Source organism: Dermochelys coriacea, chromosome 7, assembly GCF_009764565.3.
Source record: "Dermochelys coriacea isolate rDerCor1 chromosome 7, rDerCor1.pri.v4, whole genome shotgun sequence".
Classification (NCBI taxonomy): Eukaryota; Metazoa; Chordata; order Testudines; family Dermochelyidae; genus Dermochelys; species Dermochelys coriacea.
Window position 1 is genome coordinate 48,643,264 of NC_050074.1, and position 27,561 is coordinate 48,670,824.

At 54.7% G+C, this 27,561-nt stretch overlaps 1 protein-coding gene across 1 annotated transcript; it reads right to left on the reverse strand.

Annotated features, from left to right (window-relative positions):
* Positions 1–26,785, reverse strand: LOC119858476. Its single transcript, XM_043518724.1, has 13 exons — positions 26,576–26,785; positions 24,507–24,801; positions 24,108–24,283; positions 22,298–22,530; positions 21,252–21,396; positions 19,124–19,601; positions 18,100–18,230; positions 7,054–7,263; positions 4,986–5,280; positions 4,588–4,763; positions 2,778–3,010; positions 1,732–1,876; positions 1–1,142 (listed from the first exon to the last, which is right to left on the reverse strand). Exons 1-13 carry the CDS (start codon positions 26,738–26,740, stop codon positions 657–659), a joined length of 3,168 nt encoding a protein of 1,055 aa, XP_043374659.1. The 5' UTR covers positions 26,741–26,785; the 3' UTR covers positions 1–656.
* Between the last annotated feature and the right edge of the window lie 776 nt (positions 26,786–27,561).

Sequence of the window (27,561 nt, forward strand, 5' to 3'; positions counted from 1 at the left end):
TTGTTAACTAAACTAAAATTTATTTAAAAAGAAAAGAGAGAGTGTGTTGGTTAAAAGATCGATATGCATACAGACTTGAATTCAATTCTTGAGGTTCACATACATATCAGAGATGAGTTTGTAGTTGCCAAAAGTCCTTTTAGGTTATAGTCCAATGTCCATATTTGGGGTGACTCCAGTCAGTGACTGGGGATCCCAATCCTTATGGCTCAGGGTATCCCCTTCTTGAAACTCAAAGCAGATCTGGGTTAAAACAGGATGGTGTCCCAGGGTTTTTATACATTTTCCACCAGCCTCTTGGCCTGAGAGAATAAGCTTAATCTTCTGTCTCCCAACCATCCTGGCAATTAGCATAGTGTAATTCATCCATTAAACGGTTCATATACAGTTTACATATACGGTTCATATATGCCACAGTTTATATAATGGTTCATTACAGCCTTCAAAGAGACATATAGACAATAATACTAGCTTCACTCAAGTGTCATCATAAATATTAATATTCCTCTGATAAGGTCACAGGGGCACATTAGCAAAGCCCTGAATTATCGTGCAAAGGCTCTTGGGAAACCTAGCCCGCTGTGCTGCTCTCTCTGCCGGGGGCACAGCAGATGCTTGCCCATGGAGGTGCAGGTCCCGGCGACCCAGTGAGCATCTTACCCACCCCTGAGGCGCAAAAGCAGGTAGACCGTGCTCTTGCTCCGGATCCTGTAATGGGCGAGGGTGTAGTCGTCTTGCAGCTCTTTGCTGTTGAACGTCAGGCGCTGTTGGCTGGCGGAGACACCTGTGCGATCCTCGATCTTCTTCTTCAGGCCCAGGACGGTGTCACTGGCGCGGACGTCATAGGGGATGGTTCTGCTGTTATGGTCCTTCACGAAGATCTCCATCCCCTGGGGCTCGGTCGTGAGCATCAGAACCGTGGTGTCGTAGAAGATGCCGTGTGATGCCAGGGTCTGATCGTCCAGCAGCAGCTGGTTTCCCAGGCCAGGCTCCTGCAGGGCCAGGCGCTGCGTGTAGGGAGAGATGTCCCAGGCACGCTCGAGTTCCTCCTTAATCTCCCAGATGGTAGTGTAGGGGCTCAGCCGCAGGTCCAGGCCAACCCCTGAGAGCTGCTTCACCATCACCTGCATGGGTCTGGCTGGCTGGAAGAGAGACAAGGAGACGGGGATGGGTGGGGGTCGGACACCCCAGGTGGGGCAGCGGGGAACATCTAATGGCGCGCGGCATAGGAACCTCTGCTGGGGAGTGGAGTCTCAACAGGATCGTTTCCCGCAGCTCTGGGCCCATCAGATTCTGTAGCAGGGAGCTGGGCAGAAGCGCTGGCTGTGGGGGGAGGGGGATTTCCCAGCTACTCCAGCCCCAGCCTCTCCCAGCAGGGGCTGCTGTGCGGAGGGGCAGAAGTGCTGGCTGTGCGGGAGCTCCCGGCTACGCCAGCCAAAGCCTCCCCAGCAGGGGTGCTGTGGGGAGGGGGCAGGAGTGCTGGCTGTGTCAGGAAAAGGATTAGATCTCCCAGCAGGGGGCGCTGTGGGGAGTCGAGGGGGGCGCTGGCTGTTGCGGGGAGCTCCCAGTTAGGCCAGCCCCAGCCCCTCCCAGCAGGGGGAGCTGTAGGGAGTGGGGCAGGTGCAGGGGCCATGAGGGGAGCTACCCGGCTACTCCATGCTCGGGAGGCTCTGAGCAGTGACGAGCTCATCACAGGCGGGGGTGGGAAGGGACCCCGAGAGGCGTCAGTACCTGCACGTCCCAGCAGCGGATGGGGCCGAGGCCGTTCCTACAGCACAGCTGGTCCCGGCAGATGGCGGCTTCTCTCGCCAGCAGGTCCCAGCTTTTTCCCTGCCCCAAGGTTCCCGTCGGGTCGGCTGGATCCAGGATCACGGGGCTGTGAACACAACGGATTCTCTCTGTCGATGGCTCTTGGGCTGAGCCACGTGCCCATGTGGCCAGTGACTCTGCTGTCTGCCCCAGCCCGCTCCCTCTCCCCCGTGAGCCAGGCCCTGCTCTGCGTCCAGGCTGCTGACACGTCCCAGCTGCCTGCTGCTCACAGTGCCTGCCCCGGCTCAGGCAGGACACTGGGGTGCAGAGGGGAGCTGGAGGAGGGAGTCTCAGGCTTGGCTGGCTGGAACTGGAGTCCCAGGGGCTCGGGGATGGGGCAATGGTGGAGGGTGAGTATGGTCCGGGATCACTCACCCTGGAAGAGTCAGTGTCGAGGCAGCTGAGGGGCTGAAGACAGCTGCTGCCCTGGTCCCTGTGGTACTATTGCACTCTAATGCCGAACCAGGGGTGTTGCTGGGTACCACACACACTCATTCGCGAGCCCTCACCCTGTCAATGTCGTCATCCCCACCATGCCCCTGGGGGAAACTGAGGCACAGGGTAACAGTGGAGGAGTGGGGACAGACCTGTGCCAGGCTGTGAGCCCCCCACCCTTTCTTGCTCATACTGGTGCTGCCGGGTGGAATCCTGCCCCCTTCAGTTAATGGAGTTTGGCCAGTGAGCTCCATGGGGCCAGGGCTCCCCTTGGGTGAACACCCCCAGAGGCAACCTGGCTGCACGTGGCACAGCGCGTGCTGGGCTGGCCATGTTGCTTGGCTGGTGCTGAGTGTAACTGCAGGGGCCTCTGGGGTGGTAGGGCTGAGAGATGCTGAGCAGAGCTGCCAGTTCTCAGCACGGGTGTCCCAGGGTATGACAGAGCCTCCCTCTCATGCAGGAAGAAAGGCCGAGCTGCAGCTGGACGTGAGCGAGCCGCGCAGAGATGAGAGGAGCAGATGCAGGGGTCTCACCGTGGCTCCTGCAGCAGCCGTTTGACATGGGGCCCTATCACTGAGGACTGGAGATCGTAGAACTCGGTCCAGTAGACGCAGAGCTCTTGGTACCGGCACAGCAGCTCCATCACCGTGCGGAACCCCTCGGCCGTGCTGAAGTTCTCCGCCCCCTTGGTGCCGCTCTCCCAGGCATAGATGGTCAGCAGCTCCAGGGCGTACTTGGTGGGCAAGCCCGACATCGTCTTGGAAAGCTGTTAAGGAGATGGGGGGAAGCCAGCCTGAGACACGGATTGGGGTGGGGGTACAGGGCCCTCAAATCCCTCTTGCTGCATGGTCAGGTGGGTGACTTCCCGCTACCTCTCCCCTGCCCACATCCTGTGCTCACCACAACGCTCAACTACTTAGCAGTGGCCAGAGAAGGGGAGCCGGGGTGTAATGGACTAGCTAGAGAGAGAGAGAGAGAGTTAGAGAGAGAGAGTGTGTAGTCAGACCTGCTTTGTTGTGTTAAGGCCCTATATTGCTAACATCTAGTGGGGATTCTCCTTTAGCTCAGGTGGCAGAGGTCCGTGCTTCTGAAACAGAAGGCTCCACATTTTATTCCCACTGTCGGTGTGAAGTCCCCACAGGCTGTGGCATCAGGCACTGAATCATTTCAGGTGTTTATTAGGATAAAGAAAATCCTTCTCCCCCGACCCCGTAAAGTGTCATTTGACAGGCTAGTGTAATTTCCACTCAAGTGAGCAGCAAATAGGTCGTGAAATCATTATCTGAAATTTGCTCTTTGTGCAGTTGCTTGCCCTGAGATTAGAGGACGAGAGATGTGAGATTGGATGTTTGAGTGTGTGTTTGTTATGAAGCTACACAATTTAGTTCCACTGAGGAATTTATATCTATCTATATCTATCTATTAATTGTCATTTTGTTTTTGAATTATTTTTCATGGAATCTGTTTCCCAGTCAGCCTGTTCAAGATGGTCAACGATTCTGTAGTTTAACCTCTGGTCCAGTTCATGATCAGAAGATCTTGTGAGCGCTTGCCTGAAAGTGACCTAAGCCATCGAAACCAGTGCTCCCCAAACTTTTCATGTCGCTCCCCGCTTAACCGTAACGTAATCTGTCTGCACGCATATGGGAACTGGGAGCCAGGGGCCAAGCCCATGGCCGGAGCTGTGGCTGGCGCTGCGGCCAGGAGCGTGGCCATGGAGTTGGGGGCAGAGCTGGAGGCAGAGCGGGGCTGGGTGGCGCCCCCTCCATGCCCTCTGTGGAGGCTGTCCCAGGCCCTGCCATGTCCCCAGTGAATGTTCCTCTGTGTACCCCGAGTGGGGTGTACCCCACAGTTTGGGGACCAGTGATCTGGACAGATATTCTGGGACTGCTAGAGAGGGACTCAGCAAACTTGCGAGGCTGGATCAGAGGCAAGATCCATTTAGTCCAGTGTCCCATCTGCCTCCAGCGACACCTGGGGCCCTTTGACTGGGTGACTGAACCCAGCTGCTACAGTCCAACCCAAGAGCATCCAGGAGAGCAGCGAGCTAAGAAAGACCAGCCTAAGCCGAGACGACCATCATCTCCAGGGAGCAAAATGCTGGGAAGCAAAGTGATCTTCTGGAAAGACTTGAGCAGCCCTGGCAGGTGGAGGGGCTCCTGTGAGTAGCTTTATTCCAGGGGTTTTTAAGGTGGGGGAGGTTTTTTGTCAGCTGGGAGAGCTCTCCAGCTGAACCTGCATTAACATTAACATTAACATTAACAATGGTAACCCCCAGAGCTGTTGGTGCGTGAGAAGGAGCAAGGGGGGTATCACTGACTGGGGCAGGGCAGGGCACCTCACCTCTTTGTACCAGTGTTTGACCAGCCGCAGCAGGTTCTTGAGCTTGGCCGGGCAACGCTTCACGAAGTCCCTCTGCAGCTCGGTGAAGGAGGTGCAGAACTCACCGGGCTTGGCTCTGGTCCGAATCAGATCCTCGTAGACCTGGGGGGAAGGTTTGATGCCAGGAGTCACCTGCCCTGTGGAGAGAGGGGAGGGAGGGTCACCACACAGATCTGAGGGGAGTCCTGTCCCAATGGGCCTTGGGCTATTCCCATGTCCCCTACACAGGCTGCACCTTCATTCCCATGAGCTCTGTCAGGATAAGCCCTGGGGCCCGTGAGGACATGGAGGGGAGTGGGTACCCCCAAACCTGCTGGATCCCTGGAGGCCGAGCTGAGGGGCAGGGATACAGTCCTTACCTAAGGCATCATAGGCCGGGAGCACGTCCACCTCGATGGATTCCCGCCTCCTCTTCGACTGGATGATGATGGAGAGCGAGCGCGGGCAGGTGCCCTTCTCCTTCGGCTGGGAAACCTCCACGTCAATGCTGAAGGCGATGGTCTGTCGGCACCGGTTCAGCTTCTGCCTGATGGTGTCGAGCACAGACGCCCGGTTCTCCAGCTGGTCCCGGTAGCTGCAGAAGCAGCTGAGGAAAAGGACCAGATCTGCATCCGAATTGTTCTTCAGGGCTGTCCCCTTCCCCGCGGAGCTGCCCTGCCATGGAACAGAAGCATTTACTCACTGCGCTGCCCTCTCAACAACCCCAGGGTGCTGAGCCGCACGGGGGCCCGCGCCCCTGCACCCACTCAGCCAGGTCACCCCTCAGGCACAGCGCCCCCTGCTGGGCAGCCAGAAACAAACCCAAAGTGTTAGGATGGGATAGAAAATATTCCTGAGATGAATCCAGTGTTGTAGTGTACACTGCTGAGGCGCCCTCCCCCCGCATCCCATTCTGATCACCGAAGATGGTCTAACGCCCCCCACTTATGCTTTGGGGCAGAGACTTGACATTTGGCAGCAGGGTGGCCTGCGTCTCAGGGATAAGCCTTTTGCCTTTCGCCTTTCGCCATGCCCATGAAAATCCACCCAACTTTGCCCAAGCTAAGAACCTTTGAAATATCTCCCTTTGCACATGCGCAGTACAGATGTGTCAGAGTTTGGCCAACCCCACAGATAACGTAGCATTTATACAGCACATTGTACGGTCAAAGCCCAGCTCCCGTTGGCTTCAGTCACCGCTGTGAGCACTCAGCACTTCTGCAAATCAGAGCCCGGGCCTTGAGTTGGGCACCCCAAAATGAAGAATGCACACTTTGGGAACAGTTTGGGTTAAGTGACTTGCCCAGCATCACACAGGAATGCAGTAGCAGAGGCAGGGAGAGAATCCAGTTCTCCAGGGAAGCGTTCAACTGTCTTACCCAGGAGACCTTCCTTTCTCTTTCTGCAACCCCCTGCCCCATTCATTGCACATCTTCCATGTGTTGCAAAGTCTGTAGGGGTTCTACAGACAACACTTCTCCATCACTACCTGGCCCTGATTCACCCGTAGAGCAAGTCCACCCTGTGCACTGAATGAGGCAGGGTCCCATGGAAAAAATAATATGTGATCATGTAATTAAAGCCTGTATTGTAATACTATGCACAATGGGGACGAATTAAGGTTAAACAGGCCACCTTACCTCCGGCTTTTCCTAATGTTTGAGTTGCAATCTCAATAACTCTCCTTTAGTGTAATTTTTGTGGACGTAATAAATGGGACTGGGGAGAGGTTTTGCAAACTTCCTGTCCTGTTTTTGGTAAAGGGAGTGCTGATTACAAGAAAGTGACCCAACAGGGGAAAGGTTAAGAGCCATTGATTCAGAGAAGGTAAATTGGATGTCTAAAAATGCTAGATTAAAAGGCAACACATTTAAAATAGCTCAAAGGTATTTTTTGTGACAAAGCATATAGTTAACCTGTGGAACTCGCTCAAAGAGGCCATGAGCTTCTCAGCCCTCTCCGCAGGATTAGACAGTCGAAGGAGAACTAGAACTTCCTTACTTGTTTTCGGCAGGCAGGGAAATGTCCAAGGGAGACAAACCCTCATGCTTCAGAGCATAAACTGACCACTAACAGCCTGTGGTCAGGAAGAAACTTCCCCTATAGGCAAATAATTCTATATCTGTCCACGAGGTGGGCTCTTGTGCCTTCCTCTGAAGCAGCTGGTGTCAGTCACTGTCAGAGACAGGATACTGGGCTAAAATTACTCTGACCTGACAATGCAGCTCCTATGTTCCTAGCTGACCCCACCGGCAACTGGGAGGCCAGGGCGGATTTGGGACAATGCCCCCTGCTGCCAGCGGTAAGTGGGAGCCCTGTTGGGCATCCCTTGGCTGGTGGTTTTGGCTTGCCCTGATCACAGCATAGGCACCCAGACTTTCGCCTGCACCAAAGGGGCCCGGACATGCTCTTTTACACCGGCAGCTGGTCCAGAACAGACTCACTCACCTTCACCGTCTTGAACACCTTGATGTCGTCAAAGCACGTCTCCTTCAGGAAATCACAGATCCTCCGGACAGTGTCTTTCACCTGTAGCCGGAATTCCTCGCTGGGCTGGAGATGTTCTGCGATCCAGGCATCCAGCGAGCCGGCGGGCACCTGGTACAGCTCCATCTCTGCTGCTTTGCTCCCTGTCCCTGCCTTTCTCTGCTGCTGCTGCTTTTAAGCATCTTGGGCACAGCCCAACCCTGCTGATCTCCTCCCCCGTGGATGGCGTCAGACTGAGCTTGTTAAGGTGGCCTGGGCTACAGGACTTGAACTGTCCACCAGACAGCTGCTGGGCGTGGGCCCGGAGAGAAGCCTGGGGGCTGGTCCTCATCCCCAGTTCCAGGGGCAGCCCAACACACTTCCCCCATCCCCAGCGGCTGGGATTCCTGGGAGGGAGCTGCCCCTAGGCCCTGCTTGGGGGCGCTGTCCTTCATGCCCGCCCCTAACCCGAGTGTCTATCTCCCTGACACCGCCTGAGACTGACACGGACCCAGAGCCTCGCGAACCAGCTGAGCGGCAGCGAACCAGCTGAGCAGCGGGGACAGCAGAGCAGCTCACAGCAGGAGTTTGCCTGGGAGTTCGCCTGGAGTGAGCCCAGTGAGGCTTACATCTTGCCAACGTCTCTGAGGAAGCTCATAGTAGGTAGGTGATATGGAAGGGGGGGGTTCAGCTGTTGTGACCTGCACTGGATGTGCCATGTTTGTCTTTCTTCCACAGGACAGAAGCGACTTTGTCTGTACAAAGTGCAAGCTGGTCTCCATATTGGAAGAGAAGATTGAAGGTCTGGAGCAACAGGTAACGACCCTGCGTTGTATACGAGAGACTGAGGATTTTCTGGACCAAGCTCAGGATAGGCTTCTAGGGGCACAAAGCTCTAAAGATATAGAGCAGGTTGCACAGAGGAGCCAAGAGGCCAGTGAAGAAGCTTGGCAACATGTGACCTCCAGAAGAGGTAAGCGGAATGTCCGGGTTCCAGTAACACAGACACAGGTAACTAACCGCTTTCATGTTCTCTCCACAGGTACCATTGCGGAGAGTGGACCAGATGATATGTCTGGGGGGAGAAAGCAGAAGGAGACTCCGCTGGTTGGGAGGCATGAGATGCGATGTCCTGAGGTTGGGGGTTCCACGACCACCACTCCCAAGAGGAGAAGGCGGGTGGTGGTGGTCGGGGACTCTCTCCTCCGGGGGACTGAGTCATCTATCTGCCGCCCTGACCGGGAAAACCGAGAAGTCTGCTGCTTGCCAGGGGCTAAGATTCGTGATGTGACGGAGAGACTGCCGAGACTCATCAAGCCCTCGGATCGCTACCCCTTCCTGCTTCTCCACGTGGGCACCAATGATACTGCCAAGAATGACCTTGAGCGGATCACTGCGGACTACGTGGCTCTGGGAAGAAGGATAAAGGAGTTGGAGGCGCAAGTGGTGTTCTCGTCCATCCTCCCCGTGGAAGGAAAAGGCCTGGGTAGGGACCATCGAATCGTGGAGGTCAACGAATGGCTACGCAGGTGGTGTCGGAGAGAAGGCTTTGGATTCTTTGACCATGGGATGGTGTTCCATGAAGGAGGAGTGCTGGGCAGAGACGGGCTCCATCTTACGAAGAGAGGGAAGAACATCTTTGCCAGCAGGCTGGCTAACCTAGTGAGGAGGGCTTTAAACTAGGTTCACCGGGGGAAGGAGACCAAAGCCCTGAGGTAAGTGGGAAAGCGGGATACCGGGACGAAGCACAGGCAGGAATGTCTGTGAGGGGAGGGCTCCTGCCTCATACTGGGAATGAGGGGCGATCAACAGGTTATCTCAAGTGCTTATATACAAATGCACAAAGCCTTGGAAACAAGCAGGGAGAACTGGAGGTCCTGGTGATGTCAAGGAATTATGACGTGATTGGAATAACAGAGACTTGGTGGGATAACTCACATGACTGGAGTACAGTCATGGATGGTTATAAACTGTTCAGGAAGGACAGGCAGGGCAGAAAAGGTGGGGGAGTAGCACTGTATGTAAGGGAGCAGTATGACTGCTCAGAGCTCCGGTACGAAACTGTGGAAAAACCTGAGTGTCTCTGGATTAAGTTTAGAAGTGTGTGCAACAAGAGTGATGTCATGGTGGGAGTCTGCTATAGACCACCGGACCAGGGGGATGAGGTGGATGAGGCTTTCTTCCGGCAACTCACGGAAGCTACTAGATCGCATGCCCTGATTCTCATGGGTGACTTTAATTTTCCTGATATCTGCTGGGAGAGCAATACAGCGGTGCATAGACAATCCAGGAAGTTTTTGGAAAGCGTAGGGGACAATTTCCTGGTGCAAGTGCTAGGGGAGCCAACTAGGGGGAGCGCTTTTCTTGACCTGCTGCTCACAAACCGGGTAGAATTAGTGGGGGAAGCAAAAGTGGATGGGAATCTGGGAGGCAGTGACCATGAGTTGGTTGAGTTCAGGATCCTGACGCAGGGAAGAAAGGTAAGCAGCAGGATACGGACCCTGGACTTCAGGAAAGCAGACTTTGACTCCCTCAGGGAACAGATGGCCAGGATCCCCTGGGGGACTAACATGAAAGGGAAGGGAGTCCAGGAGAGCTGGCTGTATTTCAAGGAATCCCTGTTGAGGTTACAGGGACAAACCATCCCGATGAGTCGAAAGAATAGTAAATATGGCAGGCGACCAGCTTGGCTTAATGGTGAAATCCTAGCGGATCTTAAACATAAAAAAGAAGCTTACAAGAAGTGGAAGGTTGGACATATGACCAGGGAAGAGTATAAAAATATTGCTCGGGCATGTAGGAAAGATATCAGGAGGGCCAAATGGCACCTGGAGCTGCAGCTAGCAAGAGATGTCAAGAGTAACAAGAAGGGTTTCTTCAGGTATGTTGGCAACAAGAAGAAAGCCAAGGAAAGTGTGGGCCCCTTACTGAATGAGGGAGGCAAGCTAGTGACAGAGGATGTGGAAAAAGCTAATGTACTCAATGCTTTTTTTGCCTCTGTTTTCACTAACAAGGTCAGCTCCCAGACTGCTGTGCTGGGCATCACAAAATGGGGAAGAGATGGCCAGCCCTCTGTAGAGATAGAGGTGGTTAGGGACTATTTAGAAAAGCTGGACGTGCACAAGTCCATGGGGCCGGACGAATTGCATCCGAGAATGCTGAAGGAATTGGCGGCTGTGATTGCAGAGCCCTTGGCCATTATCTTTGAAAACTCGTGGCGAACGGGGGAAGTCCCGGATGACTGGAAAAAGGCTAATGTAGTGCCCATCTTTAAAAAAGGGAAGAAGGAGGATCCTGGGAACTACAGGCCAGTCAGCCTCACCTCAGTCCCTGGAAAAATCATGGAGCAGGTCCTCAAAGAATCAATCCTGAAGCACTTAGAGGAGAGGAAAGTGATCAGGAACAGTCAGCATGGATTCACCAAGGGAAGGTCATGCCTGACTAATCTAATCGCCTTTTATGATGAGATTACTGGTTCTGTGGATGAAGGGAAAGCAGTGGATGTATTGTTTCTTGACTTTAGCAAAGCTTTTGACACGGTCTCCCACAGCATTCTTGTCAGCAAGTTAAGGAAGTATGGGCCGGATGAATGCACTATAAGGTGGGTAGAAAGCTGGCTAGATTGTCGGGCTCAACGGGTAGTGATCAATGGCTCCATGTCTAGTTGGCAGCCGGTGTCAAGTGGAGTGCCCCAGGGGTCGGTCCTGGGGCCCGTTTTGTTCAATATCTTCATAAATGATCTGGAGGATGGTGTGGATTGCACTCTCAGCAAATTTGCGGATGATACTAAACTGGGAGGAGTGGTAGATACGCTGGAGGGGAGGGATAGGATACAGAAGGACCTAGACAAATTGGAGGATTGGGCCAAAAGAAATCTAATGAGGTTCAATAAGGATAAGTGCAGGGTCCTGCACTTAGGATGGAAGAATCCAATGCACCGCTACAGACTAGGGACCGAATGGCTCGGCAGCAGTTCTGCGGAAAAGGACCTAGGGGTGACAGTGGACGAGAAGCTGGATATGAGTCAGCAGTGTGCCCTTGTTGCCAAGAAGGCCAATGGCATTTTGGGATGTATAAGTAGGGGCATAGCGAGCAGATCGAGGGACGTGATCGTTCCCCTCTATTCGACACTGGTGAGGCCTCATCTGGAGTACTGTGTCCAGTTTTGGGCCCCACACTACAAGAAGGATGTGGATAAATTGGAAAGAGTACAGCGAAGGGCAACAAAAATGATTAGGGGTCTAGAGCACATGACTTATGAGGAGAGGCTGAGGGAGCTGGGATTGTTTAGTCTGCAGAAGAGAAGAATGAGGGGGGATTTGATAGCTGCTTTCAACTACCTGAAAGGGGGTTTCAAAGAGGATGGCTCTAGACTGTTCTCAATGGTAGCAGATGACAGAATGAGGAGTAATGGTCTCAAGTTGCAATGGGGGAGGTTTAGATTGGATATTAGGAAAAACTTTTTCACTAAGAGGGTGGTGAAACACTGGAATGCGTTACCTAGGGAGGTGGTAGAATCTCCTTCCTTAGAGGTTTTTAAGGTCAGGCTTGACAAAGCCCTGGCTAGGATGATTTAACTGGGACTTGGTCCTGCTTTGAGCAGGGGGTTGGACTAGATGACCTTCTGGGGTCCCTTCCAACCCTGATATTCTATGATTCTATGATTCTCATCCCGTGTCAGTTTCATGCTCCGAGCCTGGGACACAGGGACTCTCTGGTAACTGCCCGAGGGAGAGTAATTAACCATTGGAACAACTTATCAAGGGAGCTGGTGGGTCCTCCATCCCTGGCCATTTTTAAAGCAAGACCTGATGCTTTGCTGGCAGAGCTGCACCCGGGGTTAGTTTGGGGCAGGGTCGCTGGCCTGTGCTGGACAGGAGGGCAGAGTCCATTCTGGCCCTGGAATCTAGGAATCAACGAGACGCAAGTGAAGGGCAGTGGGGGGGACATGAGCCCCCAGCCCAGAGTCTTGTTAATGTCACTCTGCCACCTGCTATCTGGACACGCCTGAGCGGCAGGAGGGTCCTGGAGCCGGCTGCCTGAAACCTCACGGCAGCCTCCCCACCGCTGCGCTTCGTCTCCAGCAGCAAGCCTGCCAGGCCGGCCCCTTCCTTTACGAAAGGGCTGGTTAAGTGATGCTGAGTTCCCCCTGTCCCGGACAATGACTACCGGCCCCCTGGCTGAGGGGCACTTTCAATCCTGGCTGAAGGAAGAACAGCAGGATTTGGGGGAGGGGGCACCTGCAGCGCATCCCAGTGTGGGAGCCAGGGCAGAGGAGCACCTGGGCGAGCACTTTCGAGCTGCTCCCTAAGGCCACCTTAACTGGCAGCAGCGGAGCTAAGGGTTTCCCAGGTTTTGATCTGCTAAGTTTCATTTTCCATTTGCTAGAGAAAGGAAACTGCAAAGCCCCAGCTGGGTGACAAGGGAGGGGCCGTGTGGGCCACTGCTGGAAGCTGGGAATTACTCCTTGGCACTGGGACAGGGGCATGAGATTCGGTTTCCATCTCTTCCCTGCATGGGAAGTTCCCATGCCTGCCTGGCCTGGGGCAGTGTGGGGGAGCGAAGCCAGTGCCAGCAGGTGACAAGGAAGCAGCCTGCTTTGGCTGGAAGTGGACACTGAGCAGTGCAGATTACGTTACTAGCTGCAAGGAGCAGCAGAAAGCTCCCAGCAGTGCTGCCCACCGGAGAACGGGTGACACTGAGCCCAAGCCGAACCTGGAGGATTTCATGTGCATGTAGAGTGGGTCAGAAATACCCGGCCTCAGCCATCACTGCCGAAGGCCCTTTTCAGCACCCCAGCGCGTGAGGGGGGAGGAGGCTACCTTTACCAGCCTGATGCCGATTGGGCGTGAAGGGCCAAAGAGTTGGGAGGGGGAAGATTGGGGCAAACCTGCCCCTCGGTGATTCCCCACCCCCGCAATGTCCCGGGGGGCCCTAGAGGGGCAAGTCAAAGACAGCAAGGCCAGAATATGTGCTATAATGTATATTCTGCTTACTGTAATTTCCACTCCATGCATCTGATGAAGTGGGTTTTAGCCCACAAACGCTTATGCCCAAATACATTTGTTAGTCTCCAAAGTGCCACAAGGACTCCTCGTTGTTTTTGCTGACACAGACTAACACGGCCACCGCTCTGAAATCTCTCAATTTAATGGATCAGAGCTTAGGAGCCTTCCTCCTGATGCTATCCATAGACAGTGTTGTCAGTTCTTGTGATTTTAGCGCGAGGCTCATGAGATATTTGGTATTTTTCTTAAATCCCCAGCTCCTGGAGGCAGATGACTACGAAAGACCGTCGGCATTCTTTTTTCAAATGAAAATAAGTTTCTTCACTGCTGCCCTCCCCTTCCCTCAGGCCCAGGGAGGCTGCAGATCCCAGCATGCCGTGCTCCATGAGGGGGCCACATCGCAGAGTGAGCCCCCACCCCCCTTGCTGCAGACAGTGCTGCTGTGTGCAGTCGGGCACGGGAGGGAAGCTGGATGCTGCCCTTTGGCTCCCCCGGCTGGCTGATCCTGGGTGCTCATCCTCTCTGCTAAGTGTTGGGAGCCAGGCTGGACAGAGATATTTCTCCCATATAATTAACCCTTTGAGTGGGCATCAAGGGGGGCATGGAGAGGGGTGTACGAATGTCCCCCATGGCCCCCACATCCCTCCTTCACCCGCCACATCCTCATATCTCCCCCTCCACTGCTTATCTCTCTCTGGGCTGGGAACAGCTGGAGTGTTCCTAGCACCACATCCCTATCCACACACCAACCCCTTCACTCACATGCGCTGACTTTTGTTTTGCTGGTGGGTGCTCCTCTCCGCCTCCTCCCCCTCTCATGAGGGGGCTTGGGGGAGAAGAGGCCAAGCCGGTGGCCGGGCCTTGGGGTGGGGGGGAAGAGGCCGAGCAGGGAGCGGGGCCTTGGGGTGGAGCAGTGGGCGGGGCCACAGTCCTAGCACGAGGGCCTGCAAAAGATTAATCAGGCCCTGAGGGTGTTGAGCACCCCCTATTTTTTTCACTTGAGCCCCAGAACACCCACTGAGTCGGCGCCTATGCCCTCACTCCTGTGTGGTTTCATTCAACAGCTGCTCCGAACGCTCAGGAGCCAGGTGTCCCTCTCCCCTACCTGCAATTCGTGCTTCGTGGGCTGTCTTTCACGCGCCCAGCAGGCGCCAGACAACAAAACTGCTCCATGGCACAGATGGGTGGTTTGCTCCCAGCGACCTGGAACAACTGGTTTCTTTTCCAGTCAGGGATCTCCAGCAATTCACACCAGCCAATGCCACCAAAGCTCAAAATAATCATAAGCCCATCGCTAGTGATCTGCTGCTTCTCCACCTTTTCTGAGCTGCTGGGTTGATACCACTTCTAGGTTTACTTGCTCCTGCCTCTAGAAGTAGCCCCATGTTCCCCCATACCTGTTCCAACAGCTCATGGAAATCCTTTTTATATGATTACATTGTATATGGTGCTGACCTTGCCGTGACCGAATGATTCAAATGGTGCATTTGCAAATACACATTTCATGGAAAGACAAAACGACCAGCGCGAGAGGATGAGAGCTGCAGAGCAGGGCAGGTTAGAAAATGTCATCAACAAAGAAGGCTTTTGCGTTTGGGATCTAGACACGGTATAGCAGATGGGAGACCTGCTAAGCAAGCCTGTAATTGCTTGGGGAGGAAGACATGGCAGAAGACGGTGACCATATTGAATGCACTGGCATCACCTGTGAAGAAGCACCGCAATTAGAAGAACCCAGTTCCCCTACCCTTTTCTCGAAGGACCCTGTCTCTGTCTCTCTTCCATTTATATGGTTCAGGTGCCGTCTCTTAAACCCATTTGGAGGCAGCTAATCAGTGACAGGTGCATTGGACCCTGCTGTCTCTTAAATAATGATTCTTAGTCGTGGTTTTTGTTGAACTTATACCAGGTGTCATGCTGTGTGACATCAGGTCATTTGAAGCCGCTTTGGCTCTTGCTATAGATTTAGAATTTACACTCCGTTCTAAATGACTTATTTCATATCCTCAACCTATTCCTGCATCGTTCGTCTATTTACTTTATATACGGTGACATGCATTCACCTCCTCTTTGGTGTTGAAGTCACTGTATTTTCTTTGCTTCCTTTTTGCTGGGGTTAATTATTAATTTTAATAAGCAATTTGTGGGTGTTCCTCAAAGATACCTCCTCAATTTTAAAATCCAGATTGGCTGTTTGCCTGAAATATCTGCTCTTGGGGGTTATTTTGGAGCGGTGGTCAGCAATACCTCCCCTCCCAAAGCCCCGCGCCTGTTTCCCCCACCAAAGATCACACTGTCATGGAGGGCCTGCCTGGGTGAGAGATGAGCTTGGAAGAGGAAAAGGTACAGTCCCAAGATCACTGCGCCATGACAGTGACTTGCCTGGCATTGGGCTTCACTCAACTGGCCACTGGGTGACCCTATCATGGTGCCCCACCCCATGCGGTTATTACCGAGAGAGAGGTGGGGCTAGGCAGGGGGTGGGGGGACCATGCTGGTGAGAGTATGGGGGTAGGTAGAGGAAGAAAGGAAGCAGCGGGAGTGGGATAGGGCAAGATGGGAGGCTGTGATGGGATGGAGGGAGGGAGATGGGGTGGCTGGGAGGAAGGATGGGGGCAGACACGGGACAGTGGTGAGGGGTCTCCTGGAGCGAGGGAGAGACAGGTGGGGCGTGAGGGGCATTGGGAGGGTGGGGAGATGGAGCACCTGTGACGGGCCCGTGGGACTGGGGCAGGATGGAGTCGGGTGGCTGTGAGGGGAACCTTGGGGGCAGTGTGATGCTGGGGTGACTGGGAAGGGCCCTGTAGATGTGGGGATGGCAGGAAGATGGGGCAGGAGTGAGGGGCACCGTTGGGGCAGCAGGATCCCCGGAGGAGTAATAAATAGTCACGGGCCTGATGTACCCCTCTCCACCTGTTGATCTCCAGGTGCTGTACAAAGGCAGGGCGGCATCACTATCCCCAAAGTACAGATGGGGAAACCGAGGCTGAGGGAGGGGGACACGGCGCCTCCCTGTGGCAGGATACCGCTGGGAGCGCTGCGTGCCCATGTACTCAGAAGTAGGTGCTGCAGCCCTGGGCACTGCCGGCTGGAGCCCGCGATGGGGCCCAGTCACCCACACAGTAAGTGGCAGAGGCCTGGCAACAGGACAAGGGTCTTGGGCGAGCCGTCAGGGTCCTGCTAAATGATCAACGCAGCTGTTCCTACCCCAGCCTCTGGGGGCAGTAGCTCGATACCCTGCCCTGTGGCTGCTGAGACCCCACGTTCCAGGTGGCTCTCCCAGCCTATCCCCATTGGCCTTACGCCTAGAATCTCAATGGGGCCCCACTGGACTCTCCCCCTCACAGGCAGCCTCCCCCACATCCTCTGTCGCCAGCCTCAAGCCCAGAGGGTGGAATTTTGGGATCTGGTTCTAAGACTCAGCCTAAGAGGCGACAGGTCACCGCCCCAACGACTGATGTGCTTTTTGACCAGAGGGAATGTCGCCCATCCACTGTGCTCAACTCGCTAACTCCGCCCTGGTCCTGTAAGCAATGGCCTGTCCTGTCCCACATCATCTGGGCATCCTGTGGCCTTGGCTGTCCCAAGAGCCGGCTGAGCTGAAACACGGTGTGCAAATCCCTCTTTCAGACCTCCGTGCCGGCTGCACTGGGCTGGGCCAGCGTCCCTCTTATCTTGGGCACAGTCCCCCACCCTCCAGCCCTCTGGTTCCCTCAGTGAGCCCACAGCCCCTGCCCTCCATACAGCACCCCCTCCTGGCTCGATATGGGACGTTACTCCTCCTAGATTGTGCTTTTCCAGCTCAGCCTGGAGGTGGGCACTCGATGACAAGCCAGCAGGTTGATTACAGCTTAGCTGGGCATGTAAATGAGCCTCCCCCCAACTCACTGTGCCAGAGATATCCCTGCGTGCACTGGCCCACATGCTGCTGGTGCCGCTATATGCCCCCATCTGCCAGGCACGCTGTCTCCACCGATGCACTATAGGAGTGCAGCCCAGATTCTCCCACAATGCACTGCCCTGCTGAGGCTGCCGGCGGGGTTGTGTGCATTGAACAAAGCTGCTGCGGGAGACAACTCAGCCAAGTTTGTTGTAGCTGGGGCCACGACCCGGTTACAGAACTGCTGCTGGATCTGCTGCAAGAATTATTGTGGGGCAGGTCTCCGGCCTGTGTGGCACAGGAGGTCAGAGCGGATGATCTCAGTGAATGAATCTCTGAATCCATGACCCCCGGCTGTATGCATAGGGCAAGCGGGACCCATATCCCATGGACACAACACCCAGGAGGTGGGATTAGCAGAAACTGTTTATTTCGGATTCCAAGCGGCACACGCTACTTGGGATTTGACATGACACAACAACAGAGATGGTGACACACAGCAGTGGAGTCGGGACACTGGAGTCGGGACTACAACAACAGGACTAAAGAACAATGTCTGGTGGGCGCCCAGCACCCAGCTCTGCCCTGGGGGGCAGTACATCCCGAAAGGGGCCGCAGAGCAGGGGGGGAAACAGCTCCCAAGAGCTGCAGCAGGAGGTGTGGGGACAGCCTGTGCTACAGAAGGACGTGGTGCTGATTCTGGAACATGGGGATGTAACGATGGTGCCTGTGGGAGCCAGCTGAGGTCACTCACTCAGGGTGAACTGCAAACAGAACAGGGCAAACAACCCCCAAAAGGTGCAAAAAGAACAAGGAGGACTTGTGGCGTCTTAGAGACTAACACATTTATTTGAGCATAAGCTTTTGTGGGCTAAAAGCCCATTAAAGCTGGTGGATATTCCAATACTTAGGACAAAACAGCTTCTGTATTTCCTCACTGGTTACTCAAAAGTCCAAACAATGCAGTTCCCTTAAAGTGTCCAGCCTCAGGCCTCTGTCCGGACACACAGGTGTGATATGATGATGATTATTGAAAATCTTATCTCATCATAAAAAAGAACAGGTTCTTCCAACCACAGGCACCGACTTTTGTTGGCACTGGTGGGTGCTCATCCCCCCCCGGCCCCACCCCAACTTCACCTCCTCCCTGCCTCTATTGTATTCCTCCCCAAATCTGCGCCCCAGCTCTTCCCCCAGCACGCCGCGTTTCTCCTCCTCTCCTCTCCCTCCCGGCGCTTGCTGCACAAAAGAGCTGTTTCGCGGCGCAAGCGCTAGGAGTGAGGGGGGAGAAGTAGGATGCGGTGGCATGCTCAAGGGAGGAGGCGGAGGCGGAACTGAGGAGGAGGTAAACTGGGGCAGGAGGCGGGTTGGGGAGCTGCTGGGGGGTCCGGAGCACCCATGGGAGTCAGCACCTATGCTTCCAACCCCAAAGGATCAGCCACATACCCATGTCCAGTTATAACTTAGATCTTACCCAAAATACATGCTACAGTTAATTCTTGTTAACTAAACTAAAATTTATTTAAAAAGAAAAGAGAGAGTGTGTTGGTTAAAAGATCGATATGCATACAGACTTGAATTCAATTCTTGAGGTTCACATACATATCAGAGATTATAGTTTGTAGTTGCCAAAAGTCCTTTTAGGTTATAGTCCAATGTCCATATTTGGGGTGACTCCAGTCAGTGACTGGGGATCTCAATCCTTATGGCTCAGGGTATCCCCTTCTTGAAACCCAAAGCAGATCTGGGTTAAAACAGGATGGTGTCCCAGGGTTTTTATACATTTTCCACCAGCTTCTTGGCCTGAGAGAATAAGCTTAATCTTCTGTCTCCCAACCATCCTGGCAATTAGCATAGTGTAATTCATCCATTAAATGGTTCATATACAGTTTACATATACGGTTCATATATGCCACAGTTTATATAACGGTTCATTACAGCCTTCAAAGAGACATATAGAAAATAATACTATTTCACTCAAGTGTCATCATAAATATTAATATTCATCTGATAAGGTCACAGGGGCACATTAGCAAAGCCCTGAATTATCGTGCAACGGCTCTTCGGAAACCTAGCCCGCTGTGCTACTCTCTCTGCCGGGGGCACAGCAGATGCTTGCCCATGGAGGTGCAGGTCCCGGCGACCCAGTGAGCATCTTACCCACCCCTGAGGCGCAAAAGCAGGTAGACCGTGCTCTTGCTCCGGATCCTGTAATGGGCGAGGGTGTAGTCGTCTTGCAGCTCTTTGCTGTTGAACGTCAGGCGCTGTTGGCTGGCGGAGACACCTGTGCGATCCTCGATCTTCTTCTTCAGGCCCAGGACGGTGTCACTGGCGCGGACGTCATAGGGGATGGTTCTGCTGTTATGGTCCTTCACGAAGATCTCCATCCCCTGGGGCTCGGTCGTGAGCATCAGAACCGTGGTGTCGTAGAAGATGCCGTGTGATGCCAGGGTCTGATCGTCCAGCAGCAGCTGGTTTCCCAGGCCAGGCTCCTGCAGGGCCAGGTGCTGCGTGTAGGGAGAGATGTCCCAGGCACGCTCGAGCTCCTCCTTAATCTCCCAGATGGTAGTGTAGGGGCTCAGCCGCAGGTCTAGGCCAACCCGTGAGAGCTGCTTCACCATCACCTGCATGGGTCTGGCTGGCTGGAAGAGAGACAAGGAGACGGGGATGGGTGTGGGTCGGACACCCCAGGTGGGGCAGCGGGGAACATCTAATGGCGCGCGGCATAGGAACCTCTGCTGGGGAGTGGAGTCTCAACAGGATCGTTTCCCGCAGCTCTGGGCCCATCAGATTCTGTAGCAGGGAGCTGGGCAGAAGCGCTGGCTGTGGGGGGGGAGGGGGATTTCCCAGCTACTCCAGCCCCAGCCTCTCCCAGCAGGGGCTGCTGTGCGGAGGGGCAGAATTGCTGGCTGTGCGGGAGCTCCCGGCTACGCCAGCCAAAGCCTCCCCAGCAGGGGTGCTGTGGGGAATCATAGAATCATAGAATCATAGAATATCAGGGTTGGAAGGGACCCCAGAGGGTCATCTAGTCCAACCCCCTGCTCAAAGCAGGACCAAGTCCCAGTTAAATCATCCTAGCCAGGGCTTTGTCAAGCCTGACCTTAAAAATCTCTAAGGAAGGAGATTCTACCACCTCCCTAGGTAACGCATTCCAGTGTTTCACCACCCTCTTAGTGAAAAAGTTTTTCCTAATATCCAATCTAAACCTCCCCCATTGCAACTTGAGACCATTACTCCTCGTTCTGTCATCTGCTACCATTGAGAACAGTCTAGAGCCATCCTCTTTGAAACCCCCTTTCAGGTAGTTGAAAGCAGCTATCAAATCCCCCCTCATTCTTCTCTTCTGCAGACTAAACAATCCCAGCTCCCTCAGCCTCTCCTCATAAGTCATGTGCTCTAGACCCCTAATCATTTTTGTTGCCCTTCGCTGTACTCTTTCCAATTTATCCACATCCTTCTTGTAGTGTGGGGCCCAAAACTGGACACAGTACTCCAGATGAGGCCTCACCAGTGTCGAATAGAGGGGAACGATCACGTCCCTCGATCTGCTCGCTATGCCCCTACTTATACATCCCAAAATGCCATTGGCCTTCTTGGCAACAAGGGCACACTGCTGACTCATATCCAGCTTCTCGTCCACTGTCACCCCTAGGTCCTTTTCCGCAGAACTGCTGCCGAGCCATTCGGTCCCTAGTCTGTAGCGGTGCATTGGATTCTTCCATCCTAAGTGCAGGACCCTGCACTTATCCTTATTGAACCTCATTAGATTTCTTTTGGCCCAATCTTCCAATTTGTCTAGGTCCTTCTGTATCCTATCCCTCCCCTCCAGCGTATCTAGCACTCCTCCCAGTTTAGTATCATCCGCAAATTTGCTGAGAGTGCAATCCACACCATCCTCCAGATCATTTATGAAGATATTGAACAAAACGGGCCCCAGGACCGACCCCTGGGGCACTCCACTTGACACCGGCTGCCAACTAGACAAGGAGCCATTGATCACTACCCGTTGAACCCGACAATCCTGGGAGGGGGCAGGAGTGCTGGCTGTGTCAGGAAAAGGATTAGATCTCCCAGCAGGGGGCGCTGTGGGGAGTGGAGGGGGGCGCTGGCTGTTGCGGGGAGCTCCCAGTTAGGCCAGCCCCAGCCCCTCCCAGCAGGGGGAGCTGTAGGGAGTGGGGCAGGTGCAGGGGCCATGAGGGGAGCTACCCGGCTACTCCATGCTCGGGAGGCTCTGAGCAGTGACGAGCTCATCACAGGCGGGGGTGGGAAGGGACCCCGAGAGGCGTCAGTACCTGCACGTCCCAGCAGCGGATGGGGCCGAGGCCGTTCCTACAGCACAGCTGGTCCCGGCAGATGGCGGCTTCTCTCGCCAGCAGGTCCCAGCTTTTTCCCTGCCCCAAGGTTCCCGTCGGGTCGGCTGGATCCAGGATCACGGGGCTGTGAACACAACGGATTCTCTCTGTCGATGGCTCTTGGGCTGAGCCACGTGCCCATGTGGCCAGTGACTCTGCTGTCTGCCCCAGCCCGCTCCCTCTCCCCCGTGAGCCAGGCCCTGCTCTGCGTCCAGGCTGCTGACACGTCCCAGCTGCCTGCTGCTCACGGTGCCTGCCCCGGCTCAGGCAGGACACTGGGGTGCAGAGGGGAGCTGGAGGAGGGAGTCTCAGGCTTGGCTGGCTGGAGCTGGAGTCCCAGGGGCTCGGGGATGGGGCAATGGTGGAGGGTGAGTATGGTCCGGGATCACTCACCCTGGAAGAGTCAGTGTCGAGGCAGCTGAGGGGCTGAAGACAGCTGCTGCCCTGGTCCCTGTGGTACTATTGCACTCTAATGCCGAACCAGGGGTGTTGCTGGGTACCACACACACTCATTCGCGAGCCCTCACCCTGTCAATGTCGTCATCCCCACCATGCCCCTGGGGGAAACTGAGGCACAGGGTAACAGTGGAGGAGTGGGGACAGACCTGTGCCAGGCTGTGAGCCCCCCACCCTTTCTTGCTCATACTGGTGCTGCCGGGTGGAATCCTGCCCCCTTCAGTTAATGGAGTTTGGCCAGTGAGCTCCATGGGGCCAGGGCTCCCCTTGGGTGAACACCCCCAGAGGCAACCTGGCTGCACGTGGCACAGCGCGTGCTGGGCTGGCCATGTTGCTTGGCTGGTGCTGAGTGTAACCGCAGGGGCCTCTGGGGTGGCAGGGCTGAGAGATGCTGAGCAGAGCTGCCAGTTCTCAGCACGGGTGTCCCAGGGTATGACAGAGCCTCCCTCTCATGCAGGAAGAAAGGCCGAGCTGCAGCTGGACGTGAGCGAGCCGCGCAGAGATGAGAGGAGCAGATGCAGGGGTCTCACCGTGGCTCCTGCAGCAGCCGTTTGACATGGGGCCCTATCACTGAGGACTGGAGATCGTAGAACTCGGTCCAGTAGACGCAGAGCTCTTGGTACCGGCACAGCAGCTCCATCACCGTGCGGAACCCCTCGGCCGTGCTGAAGTTCTCCGCCCCCTTGGTGCCGCTCTCCCAGGCATAGATGGTCAGCAGCTCCAGGGCGTACTTGGTGGGCAAGCCCGACATCGTCTTGGAAAGCTGTTAAGGAGATGGGGGGAAGCCAGCCTGAGACACGGATTGGGGTGGGGGTACAGGGCCCTCAAATCCCTCTTGCTGCATGGTCAGGTGGGTGACTTCCCGCGACCTCTCCCCTGCCCACATCCTGTGCTCACCACAACACTCAACTACTTAGCAGTGGCCAGAGAAGGGGAGCCGGGGTGTAATGGACTAGCTAGAGAGAGAGAGAGAGAGTTAGAGAGAGAGAGTGTGTAGTCAGACCTGCTTTGTTGTGTTAAGGCCCTATATTGCTAACATCTAGTGGGGATTCTCCTTTAGCTCAGGTGGCAGAGGTCCGTGCTTCTGAAACAGAAGGCTCCACATTTTATTCCCACTGCCGGTGTGAAGTCCCCACAGGCTGTGGCATCAGGCACTGAATCATTTCAGGTGTTTATTAGGATAAAGAAAATCCTTCTCCCCCGACCCCGTAAAGTGTCATTTGACAGGCTAGTGTAATTTCCACTCAAGTGAGCAGCAAATAGGTCGTGAAATCATTATCTGAAATTTGCTCTTTGTGCAGTTGCTTGCCCTGAGATTAGAGGACGAGAGATGTGAGATTGGATGTTTGAGTGTGTGTTTGTTATGAAGCTACACAATTTAGTTCCACTGAGGAATTTATATCTATCTATATCTATCTATTAATTGTCATTTTGTTTTTGAATTATTTTTCATGGAATCTGTTTCCCAGTCAGCCTGTTCAAGATGGTCAACGATTCTGTAGTTTAACCTCTGGTCCAGTTCATGATCAGAAGATCTTGTGAGCGCTTGCCTGAAAGTGACCTAAGCCATCGAAACCAGTGCTCCCCAAACTTTTCATGTCGCTCCCCGCTTAACCGTAACGTAATCTGTCTGCACGCATATGGGAACTGGGAGCCAGGGGCCAAGCCCATGGCCGGAGCTGTGGCTGGCGCTGCGGCCAGGAGCGTGGCCATGGAGTTGGGGGCAGAGCTGGAGGCAGAGCGGGGCTGGGTGGCGCCCCCTCCATGCCCTCTGTGGAGGCTGTCCCAGGCCCTGCCATGTCCCCAGTGAATGTTCCTCTGTGTACCCCGAGTGGGGTGTACCCCACAGTTTGGGGACCAGTGATCTGGACAGATATTCTGGGACTGCTAGAGAGGGACTCAGCAAACTTGCGAGGCTGGATCAGAGGCAAGATCCATTTAGTCCAGTGTCCCATCTGCCTCCAGCGACACCTGGGGCCCTTTGACTGGGTGACTGAACCCAGCTGCTACAGCCCAACCCAAGAGCATCCAGGAGAGCAGCGAGCTAAGAAAGACCAGCCTAAGCCGAGACGACCATCATCTCCAGGGAGCAAAATGCTGGGAAGCAAAGTGATCTTCTGGAAAGACTTGAGCAGCCCTGGCAGGTGGAGGGGCTCCTGTGAGTAGCTTTATTCCAGGGGTTTTTAAGGTGGGGGAGGTTTTTTGTCAGCTGGGAGAGCTCTCCAGCTGAACCTGCATTAACATTAACATTAACATTAACAATGGTAACCCCCAGGGCTGTTGGTGCGTGAGAAGGAGCAAGGGGGGTATCACTGACTGGGGCAGGGCAGGGCACCTCACCTCTTTGTACCAGTGCTTGACCAGCCGCAGCAGGTTCTTGAGCTTGGCCGGGCGACGCTTCACGAAGTCCCTCTGCAGCTCGGTGAAGGAGGTGCAGAACTCACCGGGCTTGGCTCTGGTCCGAATCAGATCCTCGTAGACCTGGGGGGAAGGTTTGATGCCAGGAGTCACCTGCCCTGTGGAGAGAGGGGAGGGAGGGTCACCACACAGATCTGAGGGGAGTCCTGTCCCAATGGGCCTTGGGCTATTCCCATGTCCCCTACACAGGCTGCACCTTCATTCCCATGAGCTCGGTCAGGATAAGCCCTGGGGCCCGTGAGGACATGGAGGGGAGTGGGTACCCCCAAACCTGCTGGATCCCTGGAGGCCGAGCTGAGGGGCTAGGGATACAGTCCTTACCTAAGGCATCATAGGCCGGGAGCACGTCCACCTCGATGGATTCCCGCCTCCTCTTCGACTGGATGATGATGGAGAGCGAGCGCGGGCAGGTGCCCTTCTCCTTCGGCTGGGAAACCTCCACGTCAATGCTGAAGGCGATGGTCTGTCGGCACCGGTTCAGCTTCTGCCTGATGGTGTCGAGCACAGACGCCCGGTTCTCCAGCTGGTCCCGGTAGCTGCAGAAGCAGCTGAGGAAAAGGACCAGATCTGCATCCGAATTGTTCTTCAGGGCTGTCCCCTTCCCCGCGGAGCCGCCCTGCCATGGAACAGAAGCATTTACTCACTGCGCTGCCCTCTCAACAACCCCAGGGTGCTGAGCCGCACGGGGGCCCGCGTCCCTGCACCCACTCAGCCAGGTCACCCCTCAGGCACAGCGCCCCCTGCTGGGCAGCCAGAAACAAACCCAAAGTGTTAGGATGGGATAGAAAATATTCCTGAGATGAATCCAGTGTTGTAGTGTACACTGCTGAGGCGCCCTCCCCCCGCATCCCATTCTGATCACCGAAGATGGTCTAACGCCCCCCACTTATGCTTTGGGGCAGAGACTTGACATTTGGCAGCAGGGTGGCCTGCGTCTCAGGGATAAGCCTTTTGCCTTTCGCCTTTCACCATGCCCATGAAAATCCACCCAACTTTGCCCAAGCTAAGAACCTTTGAAATATCTCCCTTTGCACATGTGCAGTACAGATGTGTCAGAGTTTGGCCAACCCCACAGATAACGTAGCATTTATACAGCACATTGTACGGTCAAAGCCCAGCTCCCGTTGGCTTCAGTCACCGCTGTGAGCACTCAGCACTTCTGCAAATCAGAGCCCGGGCCTTGAGTTGGGCACCCCAAAAATGAAGAATGCACACTTTGGGAACAGTTTGGGTTAAGTGACTTGCCCAGCATCACACAGGAATGCAGTAGCAGAGGCAGGGAGAGAATCCAGTTCTCCAGGGAAGCGTTCAACTGTCTTACCCAGGAGACCTTCCTTTCTCTTTCTGCAACCCCCTGCCCCATTCATTGCACATCTTCCATGTGTTGCAAAGTCTGTAGGGGTTCTACAGACAACACTTCTCCATCACTACCTGGCCCTGATTCACCCGTAGAGCAAGTCCACCCTGTGCACTGAATGAGGCAGGGTCCCATGGAAAAAATAATATGTGATCATGTAATTAAAGCCTGTATTGTAATACTATGCACAATGGGGACGAATTAAGGTTAAACAGGCCACCTTACCTCCGGCTTTTCCTAATGTTTGAGTTGCAATCTCAATAACTCTCCTTTAGTGTAATTTTTGTGGACGTAATAAATGGGACTGGGGAGAGGTTTTGCAAACTTCCTGTCCTGTTTTTGGTAAAGGGAGTGCTGATTACAAGAAAGTGACCCAACAGGGGAAAGGTTAAGAGCCATTGATTCAGAGAAGGTAAATTGGATGTCTAAAAATGCTAGATTAAAAGGCAACACATTTAAAATAGCTCAAAGGTATTTTTTGTGACAAAGCATATAGTTAACCTGTGGAACTCGCTCAAAGAGGCCATGAGCTTCTCAGCCCTCTCCGCAGGATTAGACAGTCGAAGGAGAACTAGAACTTCCTTACTTGTTTTCGGCAGGCAGGGAAATGTCCAAGGGAGACAAACCCTCATGCTTCAGAGCATAAACTGACCACTAACAGCCTGTGGTCAGGAAGAAACTTCCCCTATAGGCAAATAATTCTATATCTGTCCACGAGGTGGGCTCTTGTGCCTTCCTCTGAAGCAGCTGGTGTCAGTCACTGTCAGAGACAGGATACTGGGCTAAAATTACTCTGACCTGACAATGCAGCTCCTATGTTCCTAGCTGACCCCACCGGCAACTGGGAGGCCAGGGCGGATTTGGGACAATGCCCCCTGCTGCCAGCGGTAAGTGGGAGCCCTGTTGGGCATCCCTTGGCTGGTGGTTTTGGCTTGCCCTGATCACAGCATAGGCACCCAGACTTTCGCCTGCACCAAAGGGGCCCGGACATGCTCTTTTACACCGGCAGCTGGTCCAGAACAGACTCACTCACCTTCACCGTCTTGAACACCTTGATGTCGTCAAAGCACGTCTCCTTCAGGAAATCACAGATCCTCCGGACAGTGTCTTTCACCTGTAGCCGGAATTCCTCGCTGGGCTGGAGATGTTCTGCGATCCAGGCATCCAGCGAGCCGGCGGGCACCTGGTACAGCTCCATCTCTGCTGCTTTGCTCCCTGTCCCTGCCTTTCTCTGCTGCTGCTGCTTTTAAGCATCTTGGGCACAGCCCAACCCTGCTGATCTCCTCCCCCGTGGATGGCGTCAGACTGAGCTTGTTAAGGTGGCCTGGGCTACAGGACTTGAACTGTCCACCAGACAGCTGCTGGGCGTGGGCCCGGAGAGAAGCCTGGGGGCTGGTCCTCATCCCCAGTTCCAGGGGCAGCCCAACACACTTCCCCCATCCCCAGCGGCTGGGATTCCTGGGAGGGAGCTGCCCCTAGGCCCTGCTTGGGGGCGCTGTCCTTCATGCCCGCCCCTAACCCGAGTGTCTATCTCCCTGACACCGCCTGAGACTGACACGGACCTCATCCCGTGTCAGTGTCATGCTCCGAGCCTGGGACACAGGGACTCTCTGGTAACTGCCCCAGGGAGAGTAATTAACCATTGGAACAACTTATCAAGGGAGCTGGTGGGTCCTCCATCCCTGGCCATTTTTAAAGCAAGACCTGATGCTTTGCTGGCAGAGCTGCACCCGGGGTTAGTTTGGGGCAGGGTCGCTGGCCTGTGCTGGACAGGAGGGCAGAGTCCATTCTGGCCCTGGAATCTAGGAATCAACGAGACGCAAGTGAAGGGCAGTGGGGGGGACATGAGCCCCCAGCCCAGAGTCTTGTTAATGTCACTCTGCCACCTGCTATCTGGACACGCCTGAGCGGCAGGAGGGTCCTGGAGCCGGCTGCCTGAAACCTCACGGCAGCCTCCCCACCGCTGCGCTTCGTCTCCAGCAGCAAGCCTGCCAGGCCGGCCCCTTCCTTTACGAAAGG